The 16,034-nt window shown below is 48.2% G+C and overlaps 1 protein-coding gene across 1 annotated transcript in view; it reads right to left on the reverse strand.

Annotated features, from left to right (window-relative positions):
* Window positions 1-4,270: 4,270 nt before the first annotated feature.
* PERP (p53 apoptosis effector related to PMP22) overlaps window positions 4,271-16,034 on the reverse strand; it is a 28,869-nt gene continuing 17,105 nt past the window's right edge. The window contains exons 2-3 of the mRNA XM_088453172.1: window positions 13,622-13,759; window positions 4,271-6,156 (exon numbers count right to left, since the gene is read on the reverse strand). Coding sequence (XP_088309298.1) covers window positions 5,939-6,156; window positions 13,622-13,759 — 356 coding nt within the window. The 3' untranslated portion in view covers window positions 4,271-5,938. The remainder of the gene's footprint in view (window positions 6,157-13,621; window positions 13,760-16,034) is intronic.

Below are 16,034 nucleotides of genomic sequence, written 5' to 3' on the forward strand. Positions count from 1 at the left end.
GGGGGGTCTTGGACTGCATAACCTAATTTTAAACATAATAAGAGGTGCTACCATGATGAGACTTGTAGTACCATACCATGCAGGAAAGAAAATGCAGGTACACTCTAAGCACTAAGAACATGGATAGTCAAAATAAGCTTTACAATTAACATGGAGTATAAGTGAGCACATTTAGCCAAAATGCCTGCCCATCTACTACGCAGAGGTGTAGGGTGGAGACATGGCCCATAGAGCATGCCTAGGCTACTGCACCCCCATCCTGAATTTTGTTAAAGTGGGCATAGCCACAGAGCTGGATTAAGACTTTGGGGGGCCCGGGGCACTTAAGACAGGGGGGCCCTAAAGTCTAAAATTAAAATCATTCATCGTCAATCACTAGAGAGAGAATTACGGTACAATTCGGTGGTAAATATTAATATTATATATAGAATATAGGTATCCTGTAGAAAGGAAAAAGCTGCACTCCACAAACTTTCAAAAATAGTTCAAATCTGTTTAAAATAGTTACCGATATTTCAAGACCTCTATGAGTCTTTTCCTCAGGGTACATATTTATACTAATTTAAAAGTGGAGTGATCCTTCTTTCTTTCTACAGGACACTGGGCCTGATTCAGAGCCGGACGCTCTGAACGAGCGCCTGCTCTGAATCAGGGTGTTTTTTTTCTTTTTTTGTAGCGGCCTCTTGGACGCTCGCATAGCTGTGGGTTACCACCCACAGCTTATGCGAGCGTCCATGATGCTGGTCGCGATGGTCAAGACCATCGTGACCATCGGGCTTGCGACGAGACCCTTGCGGTAGGGTCTCGTCTGCCGCAAGCCCAGGAGTGCTTTTGGAGCCAAAAGCACTCCCACTGACATCACTAGTGATGTCAGTGGGGCCGGCCCCAGATGGTAGGCGTTTCCATGGGAACGTCTCCGTCTGGGCAGCAACGCCCACCAAAGGGGGCGTGCTGTCACTCAACATCGACAGCACGCCCCCTTTGGTGAGAGACCCATAACGACGGCTTGCCCGTCGTTATTCGGGTCTCGCGCATGCGCACGCTGGAGCAGCCTCCGTCGTGCACATGCACACTTGCCCAACATCGACCCGCTTGCGAGCGGGTCTGAATCAGGCCCACTGTACCTATTTGCTTCTACTAAAGTAGGAGTGCACCACAGCATACTGTTTCTTTTCCAGAGTGCCAAACTTCACGTGTAAAAAAAGTGACTTACCGATAACTTACATCTCCAACTCATTTAGCCAACTGAAGCAAAGTCACTTTTGTCGCATCATAGGCATTGTATAACACAACGCGGTTGTTGCGTGCTGAACAGCGATGCGTTCCACTCTCGGCACGCAAACCCCTGCGCATGTGACCAGTGTGTGTTAACCAATGGGCGCTTCAAAAGAGAGTTGCTATGCAACACGATAAATACACAATGTCGGTACAAAAGCAGGGATAAGCGCTCAAAAAACCTGTATAATCCAGGCAGATATCTCAGACTATTTCGTCCAGGGGGTAAAATAAAATAGGGATTGGCCATAGGGACACACAACCCCATCTCCAATTATTGTGTTAAAGTGCAAGCATAACACCTCTAACTATACCAGACATATTATATAGTGTGTGTATGTATATATATATATATATATATATATATATATATATACACACACACATACACACACACACACACACACACACACACAAACATACACACACACGCAAAGCTATAGGACCCAGTGCCTTTCATTAGTTACATTTTATGTAGTAAGAAAGAAAAAAAAAAAGTCAATCCTGTCTTACTTTTTTCTTTTATGATGCTGTGACACAATGCCTCAGCCACAGCCGCCCTCAGCTTCACCACGGCATGTTCCACCCTCTCTGTCTCCATATGTGGCTGTGTGTGTGGCGTGCCCGGCGCCCGCCCCCTCCTTCAATGTCCCGGCTTCTTCCCTGCAGCCTGCGCGCCATGTAGTCACTGAGAGCCGCAGGCTGCAACTTGTCATCTCATTGGTCCACCGCCGGCCCGGCAACCTAGCACTGCTCTGCGGCGCCGGCGGGGACTCTTATTGATATCTTAGACAGCGGCTGCTACAGCACTGGCTGCGCCTGCGCTGTGGATCGCGGGAACCAGTCTGATCAGTGGTGGGTGGCAGGGGGCCCTCTCCGAGAGGGGGGCCCGGGGGTACATGCCCCCAGTGCCCCCACCTTAATCCGGCCCTGCATAGCCAGCATGTGAAGCTAATCTTAAATTTAAAAAAAAATAAAATAAATAAATCATAAATGGTCTACAGAGACCCTCTTTAGCTGGATAATAAATCCATAATTTTATGGGAATTCAGTTCCATGTGATGTGCCACCACTTTGCGCATATCCAGCGCTTAAAGTAGTGTCATTCCGACACAGATCTCTCACCTGATCTCCATGTTCCCTTCTAGTCCTGGTTTTGGCTCACCTGCACTGCTTCTGGGTCTTCTTCACTGCTAGGAATCCTGATGTCTCCACAACGGGGTACTGCAAATTCCTGTCACTGTTGCTACACTTGCTCTGTAGGGCACTGCTACAGAGCACAGTGGCGACAGAGGGTAGGGGCACTGGTAATGGTGAGGTGGGGTAAAAAGTACAGCCAGTGACAGATAAGAGGCTCAGGTGGTGAGGTCAGAGGCACAAGTGGAGAGAAATGCAGAAGCACAGGTGTGAAGAGGTCAGAGGCATAAGTGGGGAGGAACATGGGGCAGTGGTACAAGTGGGGAAGGTGTCAAAAGGTACTGATGGGGAGGGGGCAGAGGCACTGGTGATAAAAAGGGCTGCGGAACAGATTATAATGGGGTAGTGCCCGCACAAAGGCAGCTACATCTGATCCATATCGAATGCGCTTATATATGCCTTTTAAGGGGGGGATCCAGCACGGTGGCAGGCTCCCAGCAATCCTGTGTTCCCTCTGTGGCGCTCAGCAAGAGCATCAGGCTGGGAGAAGAGAAGGAGCAGCAGAGAGGTGAGGTCAGGGGCATGTGGACAGGAAGCTGTGTTGCATGTTCGCACCGCATACTGCCTTCACTGCAATAGGCAGTATCTCACACAGGGACCAGCAGAGCAGGACAGATCAGAAGCACGGCACAGGGACTAGGGACACAGAGAGAGGGGTTGTTGAAAATTACATAGAGCAGGCGGTGACTGAGGAGGGAGCTCAGAGACGAAAGCAGAACATTGCATACAGCAGACAGTGAGTGAGGAGGGGGATGCAGAACATTGCATAGAACATGCAGTAAGTGAGGAGAGGGCTGCAGAACATTGTATAGAGCAGGCAGATAGGAAGGGGTGCAGGGACCAGCAGAGCAGGACAGATTAGGGACACAGAAGAGCTTGGAAGGGGCTGTCAGCAGAGTAGGATACTGGTAGGGAGGGATAGTAGGACAGGAAAAGGGAGTCTTCTCTGTGCAGAAGGAAGTCTCACTTCACCTGGGAACATGCAGCAGCAAAGAGTGACAGTAACTCAGTGACCAGACGGAGGAACCGGTGACACCTCACACACACACAGAGGGAGAGAGGATGGGGAGCAGCAGCCAGGGCCTGCGCTATTTCCTACCAATCACCATGTTTACTACCTCCCCTAGCTGCAGAGAGGTCTCTGCGGCAGCGGGGGAAGGAGGTCACGGGAAGTCTCCTCCCGGCTGATGAGGAGCTGGAGAATAGACAGGAGCGGCCTGAGTGAATGACGAGAGTCAATAATCATTCAAAAGTCGCACTACATGGTCTGTAGTGATCCCGGCAGGCAGTGTCAGAGTCTGTCTGATACGCACTGCCCACAGGGATGACTGCAGCAAGACTTGAGTGACACACACACACACGCTTCGCTTGCAGGCCGGCGTCAGTAACGTCTATATGCATGATGAAAATCACAAAGGACAGCTCTCTCGGTAAAAGCGGTCCTTTGCGAATGAGGGACTTCCGGGTCTAAGACCCCGAAGCCCCTATGGTGTTATTCTGCGTATGTGTTTATATACATCATCCTGCTGTTAAGGGTTTATTTATGGGTGGAGATATGCAAATTCCTCCTATATATTTCCCTTTGCCAAATATCCAGCCCTAATGAAACATGGTTTTAAAACTTGTTACCGTGTTTATCAAAGATTTGTTTAATTAAGTGCATATTGCACACAAGACGTTGGTTACCCTCAGCAAGATTGGTTTCCAGTATCTCCCACACATACTGCTGTAAGGCAAAGTTTGCAACTCACGTACAGTGAACCAATCATGGTAACAAAATTTTACAACTACGTCACTGTTCATTTTTTCACATTTATTTTAGTAAAAAGGCGAGCCAGAAAAAAAGAGAATTGTACAGTACAAATAATTTGGTGTTTTCATAATAGATTTAAACATCTTTTGTAAAAAAAGACAGATTTGTGCTACCTCATGTTAGATGAATAATTACAGTAAACATACAGTAGTAAGGATGCTTAAAAGGAACTATGACAATGTCATTGCCACATTGCATTTGTCTAATTTTAGTCACATTAGTAAGTCACTTAGCTCCTGTGATTGCCTTGTATTTTAAGCTTTCACATTAGATTTACTAGTACTCCTTCTAACGCCCTCCTAACACGGTTAAGCTGGGCACCCACTATACAATTATCTGTCAGATATCTGTCCAATCTGGCTGGTTGGAATGAAAACCTGGTAATGTATGGGAGCAAATGACAATCGTCCATTTGCTCACAAACACTGGAAAATAGCCAAAAATGGTTGTTCAGACAAATTGGTTAATACACACAAATTTAACGAATTTGAACAATTTGTCCTTTTTTCAGTGTTTTAAAACTTATGATCGACTGTCATTTGCTCCCATACATTACCAGGTTTTCATTCCAACCAGCCAGTATTGTGGGAAAAAAAAAACACATTTTTAGTAGAATCTCAGCTTGGGAATATTCAATTAAGTCAATAGCGCCGCACCCTGGGCAATGGAAAATATGAATATTATTAACAAAAGTTACTACTGTCCAGCATAGAGGTAAATAAAACATAACATTTACTCTCTAGTACTCCCTTCCTGTGGAATCCAATTAACTTGGAAGGAGCTATTTAATGAAGTGCACTCTCCTGGTCAGTGTTACTTGAGCCTAAACATAGGTGCAGCCATGATAAGTAGAAGAAGCTGGTCCAGGAGCTTTATATTTCTGTGATTTTCCAAAATGATCTAATTATGTCACTTTTGAATATGTCACAGGGTAGCTCTGTGTTCCTATCCAAAGGCCACAAAAACAAACAATACAACTAGGCTCATTATAGAGGCTTTGTTGGAAAGCTTCACAAAACTGCAGACAGTGCTGAATATGCCAAGAAACTGAAGTTGGCTAAAGGCAGTCAATGGTTACATTTAGATATAAACATGTTATTCTGAAAAAAAATAAAAAAAAGTCTGAGCGCTGGATTCAGGTCTCAATGTAAAGTAATTTTTTTTTTTTTTTTTTTTTTTTTTTAAGAGAGGGTTGTTACCAATTTTTTTCCCCCCACTATCCATTCCTTTGTTTCCCCCAATTAACCTTAAATGCAAAATAAAATAAAAACAAAAAAAAGTCATAAAACTTCTACCCTTAAAGCAAACCGTAAAATAAGCAACTTGTAAAAAAAAAGCAACAAAACAAACCAAAAAGGTATCTTTACTTTTAATGTGAAACCAATTGCATACCGAAATTCAATTGCAACATTAAAAAAGATCAGCCAGACCAAAAGTAAAAACTCTAGTCAAATATTCGTTACAGAAAAAAAAAGATATAGCTAACGCAACAAGGGACACTTTTTCTAGTTAAAAGTACAAACCAAATAGATAAAATATATGTATACATATGTCCAACAGAATAGGAACACCAGATGAGGATATCAAAATAGGACTGTCTCTTTCCAAATGTTAAAAGGGAAAGGGGAAAAAAAAATAAGTGTTGTCCTGAATTTAGGAGGATGTATAGAAGTATTTGGTCTTGACGTTGCCCAATAGTTCATCCTCAAAATTGGGGAGACAGCAGAAGAAGATTCCGCAGCCAAACATGATGATAGTACTGCCCCAACCAAAACCATAGGTCCAGCTGTACAGGTAGTTCTCATAAGACGTGGCCAAGTCGGATGTGTATTTTACGGGATAAATGATCAGTGAAATAATCTGCAAAATAACTGGAAAAAAAAAATAAATGAATATTTTACTCTTTATATGCAAAATACATTGTCAAAATAACTTCTGTAGAATTTAAAATAGTTTATACTTTTTTTGAATGTACAATGCCACATTTATAAAAACTGTAATAGCCAAACTATGTTATTCCAGATTTGTTTTCAGCTCTTACATTAATTGATATAAACCCACAATTAGAATACTTACCTGAATTAGCTTTAGCTAAATGAAATTTTGGACCCCTAAATTAAATCGAATCTAACTTAAGTCACTACTGGTGACTTAAAATAAGAAGACAGAACTGCTCCTATATTAAATTACAATTTAGTGTTTACATTTCACGATTTAAGACTAAATAATTGTGTTGAGCTCCTTTGCTACGCTCTAAAATTAGTCTGGGGCAGTGCCGGATTAAACCCTATGGAGAGCCATAGGCAGTCGAAATCTCGGGGTCACCCTCGCAAATTATCTTCTAATAGGTTTTTAATTTTACCAACCAACAATTTTAATAAACCGTACGTAGGTTGCACAGACATTTTTTTACAAACTGACAGAAGATGAGCTTTAAAGCAAAACTGTGATGCGAATCTAATGTCTGTGGTTTATGTACTTTAATGTAATGTACCCATTAACAACTTAAAGACTCTATAGAGAAAAATATGAGATATGGTAAGAACTTACCCTTGTTATCTCTATTTCTACGAAGTCCATAGGGTTCCACAGGATACCTTGGGGTATAGGTGTGACGTCAGTCGCAGGGCACCAAAGAGTTAAGCTTTCAGCCTCCCAGGATGCACTAGGTCCCCCTCCTATACCCCGCCCCCGGGCCAAGGCACCTCAGTTAGTTACCAAGCCATAGGCCGGAGGAGGAGAAGGAAGAGAGAGAACAAAGATCTGGACACATACAAGAATCACATTCTCACCAGAGGGAGACGGAAAACCGGTGACCAGAGCAAAGCCCATCTGCAGCACAGGTGCGACAGGGCGGGAGTCCTGTGGAACCCTATGGACTTCGTAGAAATAGAGATAACAAGGGTAAGTTCTTACCATATCTCATATTTTCTACTTCAGGGTCCATAGGGTATCCACAGGATACCTTGGGGATGTCCCAAAGCAGTATCCTTTAAGGGTGGGGACGCTCCTGTGCAGAAAGGAGAATCCGCCGCCCGAAGGAAGCATCCTGAGAGGCGAAGGTGTCAAACCTGTAATACCTCACGAAGGTATGGACAGAAGACCACGTAGCAGCCTTGCAGATCTGAACTGCCGAGGCACCACGTCGAGCTGCCCACGAAGGACCCACAGACCTAGTGGAATGAGCCTTCAGAGAAGGAGGGACCGGTAGGCCTTCATGAAGATAAGCTTCAGAAATAGCCATACGGATCCAGGCTGCCAAAGTTTGCTTTGAAGCAGGCCAACCCTTTTTACAGAAGCCATAGAGGACAACAAAGCGTCCGACTTCCTAAACAAAGAAGTGCGGTCAACATAAGTCCTTAAGGCCCGCACAACATCCAAAGAGGCCTCACCCACGGAAAGACCCGGTGAGTTAAAGGCCGGAACAACTATTTCCTCGTTAACATGAAACTGGGAAACAACTTTGGGAAGAAACTCGGGCCGAGTGCGGAGCACTGCCCTGTTCCCATGAAAAACCAAGAAAGGGGGTCTACAAGAAAGAGCCCCTAACTCAGAAACACGTCTGGCTGAAGCAACGGCCAGAAGGAAAACAGTCTTAGCTGTTAGCCATTTAATATCCACTGAGCCCAGTGGTTCAAACGGCGGTCCTTGGAGAGCCCTCAGGACCACAGCCAAATCCCAAGGCGCCACAGGTGGAACAAAGGGCGGCTGAATACGGAGAACACCTTGCATAAAGGTGCGCACATCCGGGATTGTAGCAATCCTACGGTGAAACCAGACAGATAGGGCCGAAACCTGTACCTTCAAAGAAGCAAGGCGAAGCCCATGATCTAGTCCCGCTTGCAGGAAGGCGAGAATCCGAGACAGACGAAACTCCCGCGGTGCATAACCTCTCGGTCGACACCACTGGAAGAACGTATGCCACACGCGATGGTATATCCTCGCGGAAGACGGTTTCCGAGCTCGTAACATGGTACGCACCACAGAGCTGGAAAACCCCCAGGACCTCAGCATGGCCGTCTCAACAGCCACGCCGCCAAAGACAGCCGAGTCAGGTCCGGGTGAAGACAAGGACCCTGAGACAGAAGGTCCAGTCATAGCGGCAACCGCAGAGGACTGTCCACGGACAGACCCTGAAGGTCTGAGAACCAGTGCCGTCTGGGCCACGCGGGAGCTATCAACAGGAGCGTCCCTCCTTCCTGTTTGAATTTCCGGATTACCCGTGGAAGAAGGGAGACCGGAGGGAACAGGTATGCGAACCTGAACGTCCACCGGACGGACAGAGCATCCACCAGAGACGCCCCTTCGTCTCTTGTGCGAGACCCGTACACCGGCAACTTGTTGTTGTGCCGGGACGCCTTGAGGTCGATTTCTGGAAGACCCCACCTGTCCACCAGTAGTTGAAAAACGTCCGGGTGCAGGGACCATTCCCCTGGATGAACGTCCTGGCGACTTAGAAAGTCCGCCTCCCAATTTAGCACTCCCGGGATGAAGACCGCTGATATGGCCGGAAGATTGCGCTCCGCCCAAACCAGGATCCGAGAGACCTCTACGAGAGCCGCCCGACTGCGAGTTCCTCCTTGCCTGTTTATGTAGGCCACGGTGGTAGCATTGTCTGACTGGACCTGCACCGGGTGACCCTGGAGAAACCGCTGTGCCTGCAGGAGAGCATTGAAGACCGCACGGAGTTCCAAGATATTTATTGGAAGCTCCGCTTCTGTCGGCGTCCACCTGCCCTGGAACAAGTGTGGACCCGAAACTGCTCCCCAGCCCTGAAGACTGGCGTCCATTGTCAACAGGACCCAATTTGGAACCCAGAACGGACGTCCCTTGTTGAGGTGGGTCGTCTTTAACCACCACGCAAGGGACAGGCGAACCTCCGGGGTGAGCACAATCGTCTGGAACTTCAGAGACTGAGGCAGCCCGTTCCACTTGGACAGGATCAGGTGCTGCAGAGGTCTGGAGTGAAACTGGGCGTATTCCACCATGTCGAACACCGACACCATGGAGCCCAGTAACCTCATCGCCGAGTGTAAGGACACCCGGCGGCTGTGCAGACAACTGCGCACCCTTGACTGTAAAGCAGAGATCTTGTCCTCCTTCACGAAGATCCTTTGCTGTCCCGAGTCCAATAAGGCTCCAAGATGCAGAATCCTCCGAGACGGGATTAGAGTGGACTTCTGCCAGTTGATTAGCCAGCCGTGCCGTTGCAGCAGTGCAATGGTCAGGTCCAAGTGGTGTAATAGGAGCTCTGGAGATCCTGCCACCAATAACAGGTCGTCCAAGTACGGCAACATGCGGACTCCTTGCAGCCGCAGAGAAGCCGCCATGACCGCCATAGCGTCCTGTATGTCCAATGACACCATGTAGTCCCCAGGTTCCAGCGCCAGAATGATGGACCGTAGGGTCTCCATCCGAAACTTCGGGACCCGCAAAGACTTGTTGAGTGCTTTGAGGTTGAGAATCGGACGATATGACCCATTGGGTTTCTGTACCAAAAATAGATTTGAATAGAAACCCTGGCCCCTCTGGGAGAATGGAACAGGCACTATAACTCCAGCCTGGAGCATAGTGTGCAATACCTTCCGCAGCTCCGTAGCCTTGTTCCGGTCTGATGGTAGACCTGTGGTGAAGAATCGAGCCGGGGGTCTGTGCCGGAAGGAGAGGGCGTACCCGTGAGAGACCACCTCCAGAACCCAAGTGTCTGTCGTAGTGAACGACCAACACCGGGAGAACTGCAGCAGGCGGCCTCCCACCCTGGGATCCCCCAAGGGGAGACCCGGACCGTCAGGCCGCAGGCTTGTCATCTGGCTTGGGGGCCGGACGTCTGGTACTCCATGCCTGTTTCCGGGGCTTGACCGATTTCTTAGGGCCAGCCTGTCGAGGAAACGACTGTGGTTTGGGCCTGCCCTGGGCCCTAGATGACCGAAAGGACGATGGTCCAGAACCAGAAGGAGCAGCGGCCGACGGGAGACAAGCAGATTTGGCTGCCGCCAGCGTGGCCACAATCTTATCCAGATCCGGACCGAAGAGAACTTCTCCGGTAAACGGCAACGCTTCCAGACCTTTCTTGGATCTGCGTCCGCCTTCCAGGATCGCAGCCACAAGGTGCGACGAGCAGCTACCGCTGCTGAAGAAATTCTAGACACCAGAGTACTAATGTCTAGAGCCGCCTCATTGATGTAGGTGGCCGAATCACGGAGATTGCCAATCAACTCCGCCTGTTCGGCCGGACAGTCGGATTCAAAAGAAGCCTCTAATGAATCCGCCCAGCGCTCCATCGCTCTGGCAACCCAGCAAATGGCCATAGCCGGCCGTGCTGCCCCCCCTGCAAGGGAATAAGCGGACTTCAGGCAGATTTCTACCTTGCGGTCCGTAGCATCCTTAAGGGAGGACATGGATGGCATCGGCAATGTGGCACTACGGACAAGACGGGTCACGTGAGAATCCACCTGTGGAGGGGATTCCCACTTAGCAAAATAATTATCCGCGAACGGATAAGCCACCGCCAGGCGTCTCTGCGGCTGGTATCTTTTGCCAGGTTGTTTCCACGCCTCCTCTAAATGGTCCACCAACTGACCCGAAAGAGGAAAGACTGTGGCATCGCCCTTCACATCTTTGAAAAAGGCATACTTAGATTTAGCCGCTGGGGGAACTTCGTCCTCAATCACCAAGGCTGTGCGGACCGCCCGAATAAGTCCAGGAATATATACTTTGGACTTAGCATCAGCGTCCTTAGTATGGAGAGGTTCCTGATCGTAAGGATCCAGAATCTCCCCATCATCAGACGTCCCTTCGTCATCCTCATAAGGAGCGGACAGAGACGCCACCGGCCTTTTATGAGGCCGCATCACAGACTCCCCTTGCAACACATCCGACAAGTGCTGTACAGAACTCGTCAGGGAGTTAACCCACGCTGGCTCCTGAGAACCCGGGAGCGGGGAAATAGGGAGACTGTGGGGTACCACCAATTGTCGTGGGAACCCCTGCATGGGTGACGACACCACAGACTACTGGGACAAACCCATCGGAGTAAACGCGGGCTGCGGTAGCTAACTGGCCCACTAAAGCTGTTAACGCCTGAGCGAAACAAGCCCAGGGCGGCTCCTGTACCGGTGCCATAACCGTAATAGGCCGCGCCATGGATAAACACTGCCGGCAAAGGCCCTCCGCGCTACCCTCCCCCTCCGCTAACGGTACTTTGCACGTGGTACACTGTAGCCGGAGGGGAAAATCACTTTCAGACATGATGGCACCATGTATGTGACCTCTCTCACCAATTAAGTATTAAATAGGCGAGAGACCACCCTGCAGCACCGCACCGCAAGGGCTTTAGCAGAAAGAACAGGGACAGTAATAAAGCTGACAGTTTAGAGAAGAAAAGTTACAGGCAGCGCTAGCACAGTCACATACAATGCAGAGAAATAACCATTCCTGCACTAACAGCGCTGATCACTCAACTACACAGACACAGGGCCTGGTAGGACACAGCGCTGCATACACAGACCTGAGCCACAGCGGAGGAGAGGTATGCGGGGGGACCCAGACCACGATGCTTCCTTCCAGACTTCCAGCAGCGTTCACCATGCGTTGCAGAGAAGATGGCCGCCGAGGAGCAGAGAGAAGCTGGCCTGGGGGAGGAGCGCTGACACAGAACCAGTCAGCACAGTGCAGAGAGGGCTGTGTGCAGCGGGGGAGGCGCCGGCTGTGAGACAGGGAAGGCGCGCTCCCCTGGCATGCATTTAACCCCTGGGACGCCGCAGCGCTACCGCTCTGCTGCGGTCCGCTGTCCCAGGGGGTAGTGGAAGCGCAGGTTGGTCGCCTGGCTCCACGCTGCAGCCAGTCCCCAGGGAGCCCCCTGCCTGGGGACTTAGGACCATGTGATCAGCGGGGACCCACCGCGGGACCCCGCTGCTTACCTCTGTCCCCCTTGAATCCGGCCATGGTCCGGAGCATCTGGGGTCACCGCTAGCTGTGACCCCAGACGCCCACCAGCATCCCCGGATCAGTACCGGCGTTCTGGTACCGGCGGGGTGTAGGGAAGACAGCATGGACGTCAGGACTGACTGTCCATGCTGTTCATCCAGATGTGCAGCCACCGCTGCATGAAGAAAAAGCTTCAGGGGCTCTTCTAGCCCCCACTCCAACAGGTGCACCCGACTCCGGCCGGGCACCAAACTAAACTGAGGTGCCTTGGCCCGGGGGCGGGGTATAGGAGGGGGACCTAGTGCATCCTGGGAGGCTGAAAGCTTAACTCTTTGGTGCCCTGCGACTGACGTCACACCTATACCCCAAGGTATCCTGTGGATACCCTATGGACCCTGAAGTAGAAATACAGTATAAAGCTGCATACACACGTAAAGATTTTCTGTCCAACCATCCAACTAGTTGATTGGTTGGAATGAAAATCTGGTAAGGTCTGAAAGCAAATGACAATCAGCAATTTGCTCCCAAATGCCAGAAAATGGACAAAAACTGTTGTTTGTTAAATGTATGATCTAAACAGTTTGTTCAAACTTGTCTGACGTCCATTTTCATCTGTTTTCTGGCACTTAGGAGCAAATTGCTGATCAGTTACTCCCATACATTACCAGATTTTCACTCCAACCAATCAACTAGCTGGATGTTTGGACAGAAAATCTTTACGTGTGTATGCAGCTTTAGGCGTGTATTTACTAAAGTGAGAGTTTTTAGAAGTAGAGATGTTACCCATAGCAACCATATTCTAGCTATTATCTTCTAGAAGGTGCTAGTTAAATGTTAAGTAGAATCTGATTGGTTGCTATGGGCAACATCTCCACTTCGGAAAAACTCACTTTAGTAAATATACCCCTTAATGTAAAGTTTTCGTTTCTTTGAGTTGATTAATTTTTTCTATCTTTTGGAAACCATTTAAGAAAGCTTGATTGTAAATTTTCTTTCAAGATCAAATCAATATTAATTTGATCCCTGGTCGCGAGGCCTATAGGCCTGTGCCTACTCTGCCTATTTGGTAATCCGGCACTGGTCTGGGGTAATGCACAAACTATAGTACTGCCTGAATAAAACCTATTGCGCTATACAAAGCAAGTCATTACGTAAAGTGTTGAAATATAATATATACAGTATATCTACAGCATTCTCCTGCAGTTTCCTAAACATGCTCCAAACTCACTCTTTCCTCTAGGACCTAGGTCATACTCACAGCATAGAGTGTAAATGTGGTTGGCCTGGCCACCATAAATATGGCTTACTACTCCACTCTCATGATTATGAAAAAAATATGAAAAAGCACAAAATAAAACATATTTTAAACATATACAAACATATACTATTGCAAAACCTTTTTATCCTTACCAGCCAAGAAGAGAAGAGCTCCAATTACTCTCAGCAGAGAAATGCGTGGTGAACACAGTGCAACAAAGGAGATTATGAAGCATAAGATGAGGATGATGAACCCAATGATCAGAAGAGCAGCTGATGCTTTGCCCCAGGCTGGAAGAAAGAAACAATTACATACTGCACGAATGGAAATGGCATCTAAGACTAAAGGTGCCTACACACTTGGTGATGTGCTGACGATCCAACATTGTGTCGGATTTCCCCTTGAACTCTCCCCAGCAGCTCCCCGGCAGTCATGGGCACGATTTGGTGTTAAAAACTGTCCAATGTGACAAACGATCTATCGTGCCTCCTAACTATTCCAGTGCATCGTGACCCAGATTGTCAAATCTGCCCTACAGCACGGCAGATCTAAAGATGCAATGTATGACCTGCGGGGACACGCATCGGCATAGTTATCGTGAGTGGACACTCACTATTTGGGCATATTTTACACGATTTGTCATCACAATGCGTCGGAATCGGGCAAATCGTGTAAAATATCGCTAAGTGTGTAGGCACCTTTAGAAGGAATATGGTTTACCTTTATAAAAACACAGAACTTTTCTTAACCCAGATCAGTGGAGAGAACTTTAGCGTCTTAAGTGTGTATTATTTATTGACCATTATTTATACAGCACATACAGGGCTGGCTTCAGAGATGGACCCTAATGCAGTTTTCACGCAAATTGAGCGATTGTTTGCCACTGTGCGTACGCTGCAATCGCATTGCGATTACGCACTCACTGAGGAATCCATCGCTAAGTGATTGACAGACTGCCAGCGTTGGGGGTGGTAATGGGAAGTGGTCACAAAAACGCAGGCATGCCTGCCAGTTTAAACTTTGTTACATGGGCGTGCATAAATTAGCCACTGCTATTGCATACGCAGCTCTGCGTGTCAAAAGAGCACCCGGGCCTGCGGCAGGTCAGACCTTCCGCAAGGATAAGATGGCCGCTGATGTGCTTCGATGTTACCGATGTAGGTATGCTTTGTCGCACGCAGGTAAGAAGGAGGCAGTGGGAGACTTTATGCTCAGGTGATCTTTGCCAACATTAGCATATTTTCGCAGCTACGATGCGTACAGAAACGCACTTGCAATCGCATTAGTGCCAGTCTCTGAATCTGGCCCACAGTATGCAGCACTTTACAGAGAATATTTAGTGATTCACATCAGTCCCTGCCCCAATGGAGCCTACAATCTATGGGGTCTATTTATTAAGCAGTGTTAGGAGACAGAGTGAAAAGTGATAAGAAAGTGATAAGGTGCCAGCCAATCAGCTCCCAACTGCTATCTCACAGGCTGTGCTTGAAAAATTACAGTTAGGAGCTGATTGGCTGGCACCTTATCACTTTTCACTCTGTTTACTAAGCAGTGTTAGGAGACAGACCTCTAAATTCCTTACCACATGTATACATTGTTAAAATCCAAATTTACCTACTAGCAGGGCCGGATTAACAATGGGGCGGGTGGAGCTGCAGCTCCAGGCCCTCCCATGAAAATAGGCCCACACCACCAAGGAGGATCCGCTGGAGACAGGAACAATTTTTTTTTCCTGTCGGAACAAGCGGCCGGCCGACGTCCTGCCCTTCCACACCACCCGGGAAATCCTAGTCCTGGCTGCCTTACAAAAATGTATAGAGCGGCGCAGTATAAGGCTCTGCTTCACAATCCCTGCCTGCGCCGCGTAGTGTGCCTCAGCTCCTCCTCTCCTCTTTGCCATGTGATGTCACGCTGCTTGACGTCACATAAGCGCCGCCGCGACGGGTCTCATGGATGTGTGCTGCCATTGACACAATGGTGGAATAAGGAGGAGACGCACCGCACCTGACACCAACAGCACCTGACCTTCCTGTCAGTGCAGTGCCAGTGGGGAGAAGACCCTTGGAAGCCGAAGGTGTAAGCTTGGAAGAGGAGCCGAGGCAGAGGAACAGACAAGAGAGAAGAAGGTAGGTGAACTATGGGGGAGGGGAGTGCAGAGAGGGGGGAGGGGAGGAAGCAGATGGGTGCAGAGATGGGGGAGGAACACCATAATGGAGACAGAGAGGGGTTCATACTAATGGATACAGAGGGAGGAAGGACATAATGCAGACAGATAGGTGGACATAATGATAAACACAGAAGGGGGCATAGTAATGGATACTGGGAGGCACATGAAAATGATTACGGGGGTGGCACATACTAATAGACAGGTAAGGCATTATAAAGAACATAGAGGGGGAACATAATTATGGACATGAGGGGGGTGGTACATAATAATGCACACAGATGGGGACATAATAGATACAGGGGGGCATAATAATGGACACACAAATAATAACGGATACAGAGGAGGTGAAGCACATATTAATGGACACTGGGGGGGCATAATAAAGAACACAGGAGGGA

Source organism: Taudactylus pleione, unplaced genomic scaffold, assembly GCF_031769625.1.
Source record: "Taudactylus pleione unplaced genomic scaffold, aTauple2 ptg000006l, whole genome shotgun sequence".
NCBI classification, from domain to species: domain Eukaryota; kingdom Metazoa; phylum Chordata; class Amphibia; order Anura; family Myobatrachidae; genus Taudactylus; species Taudactylus pleione.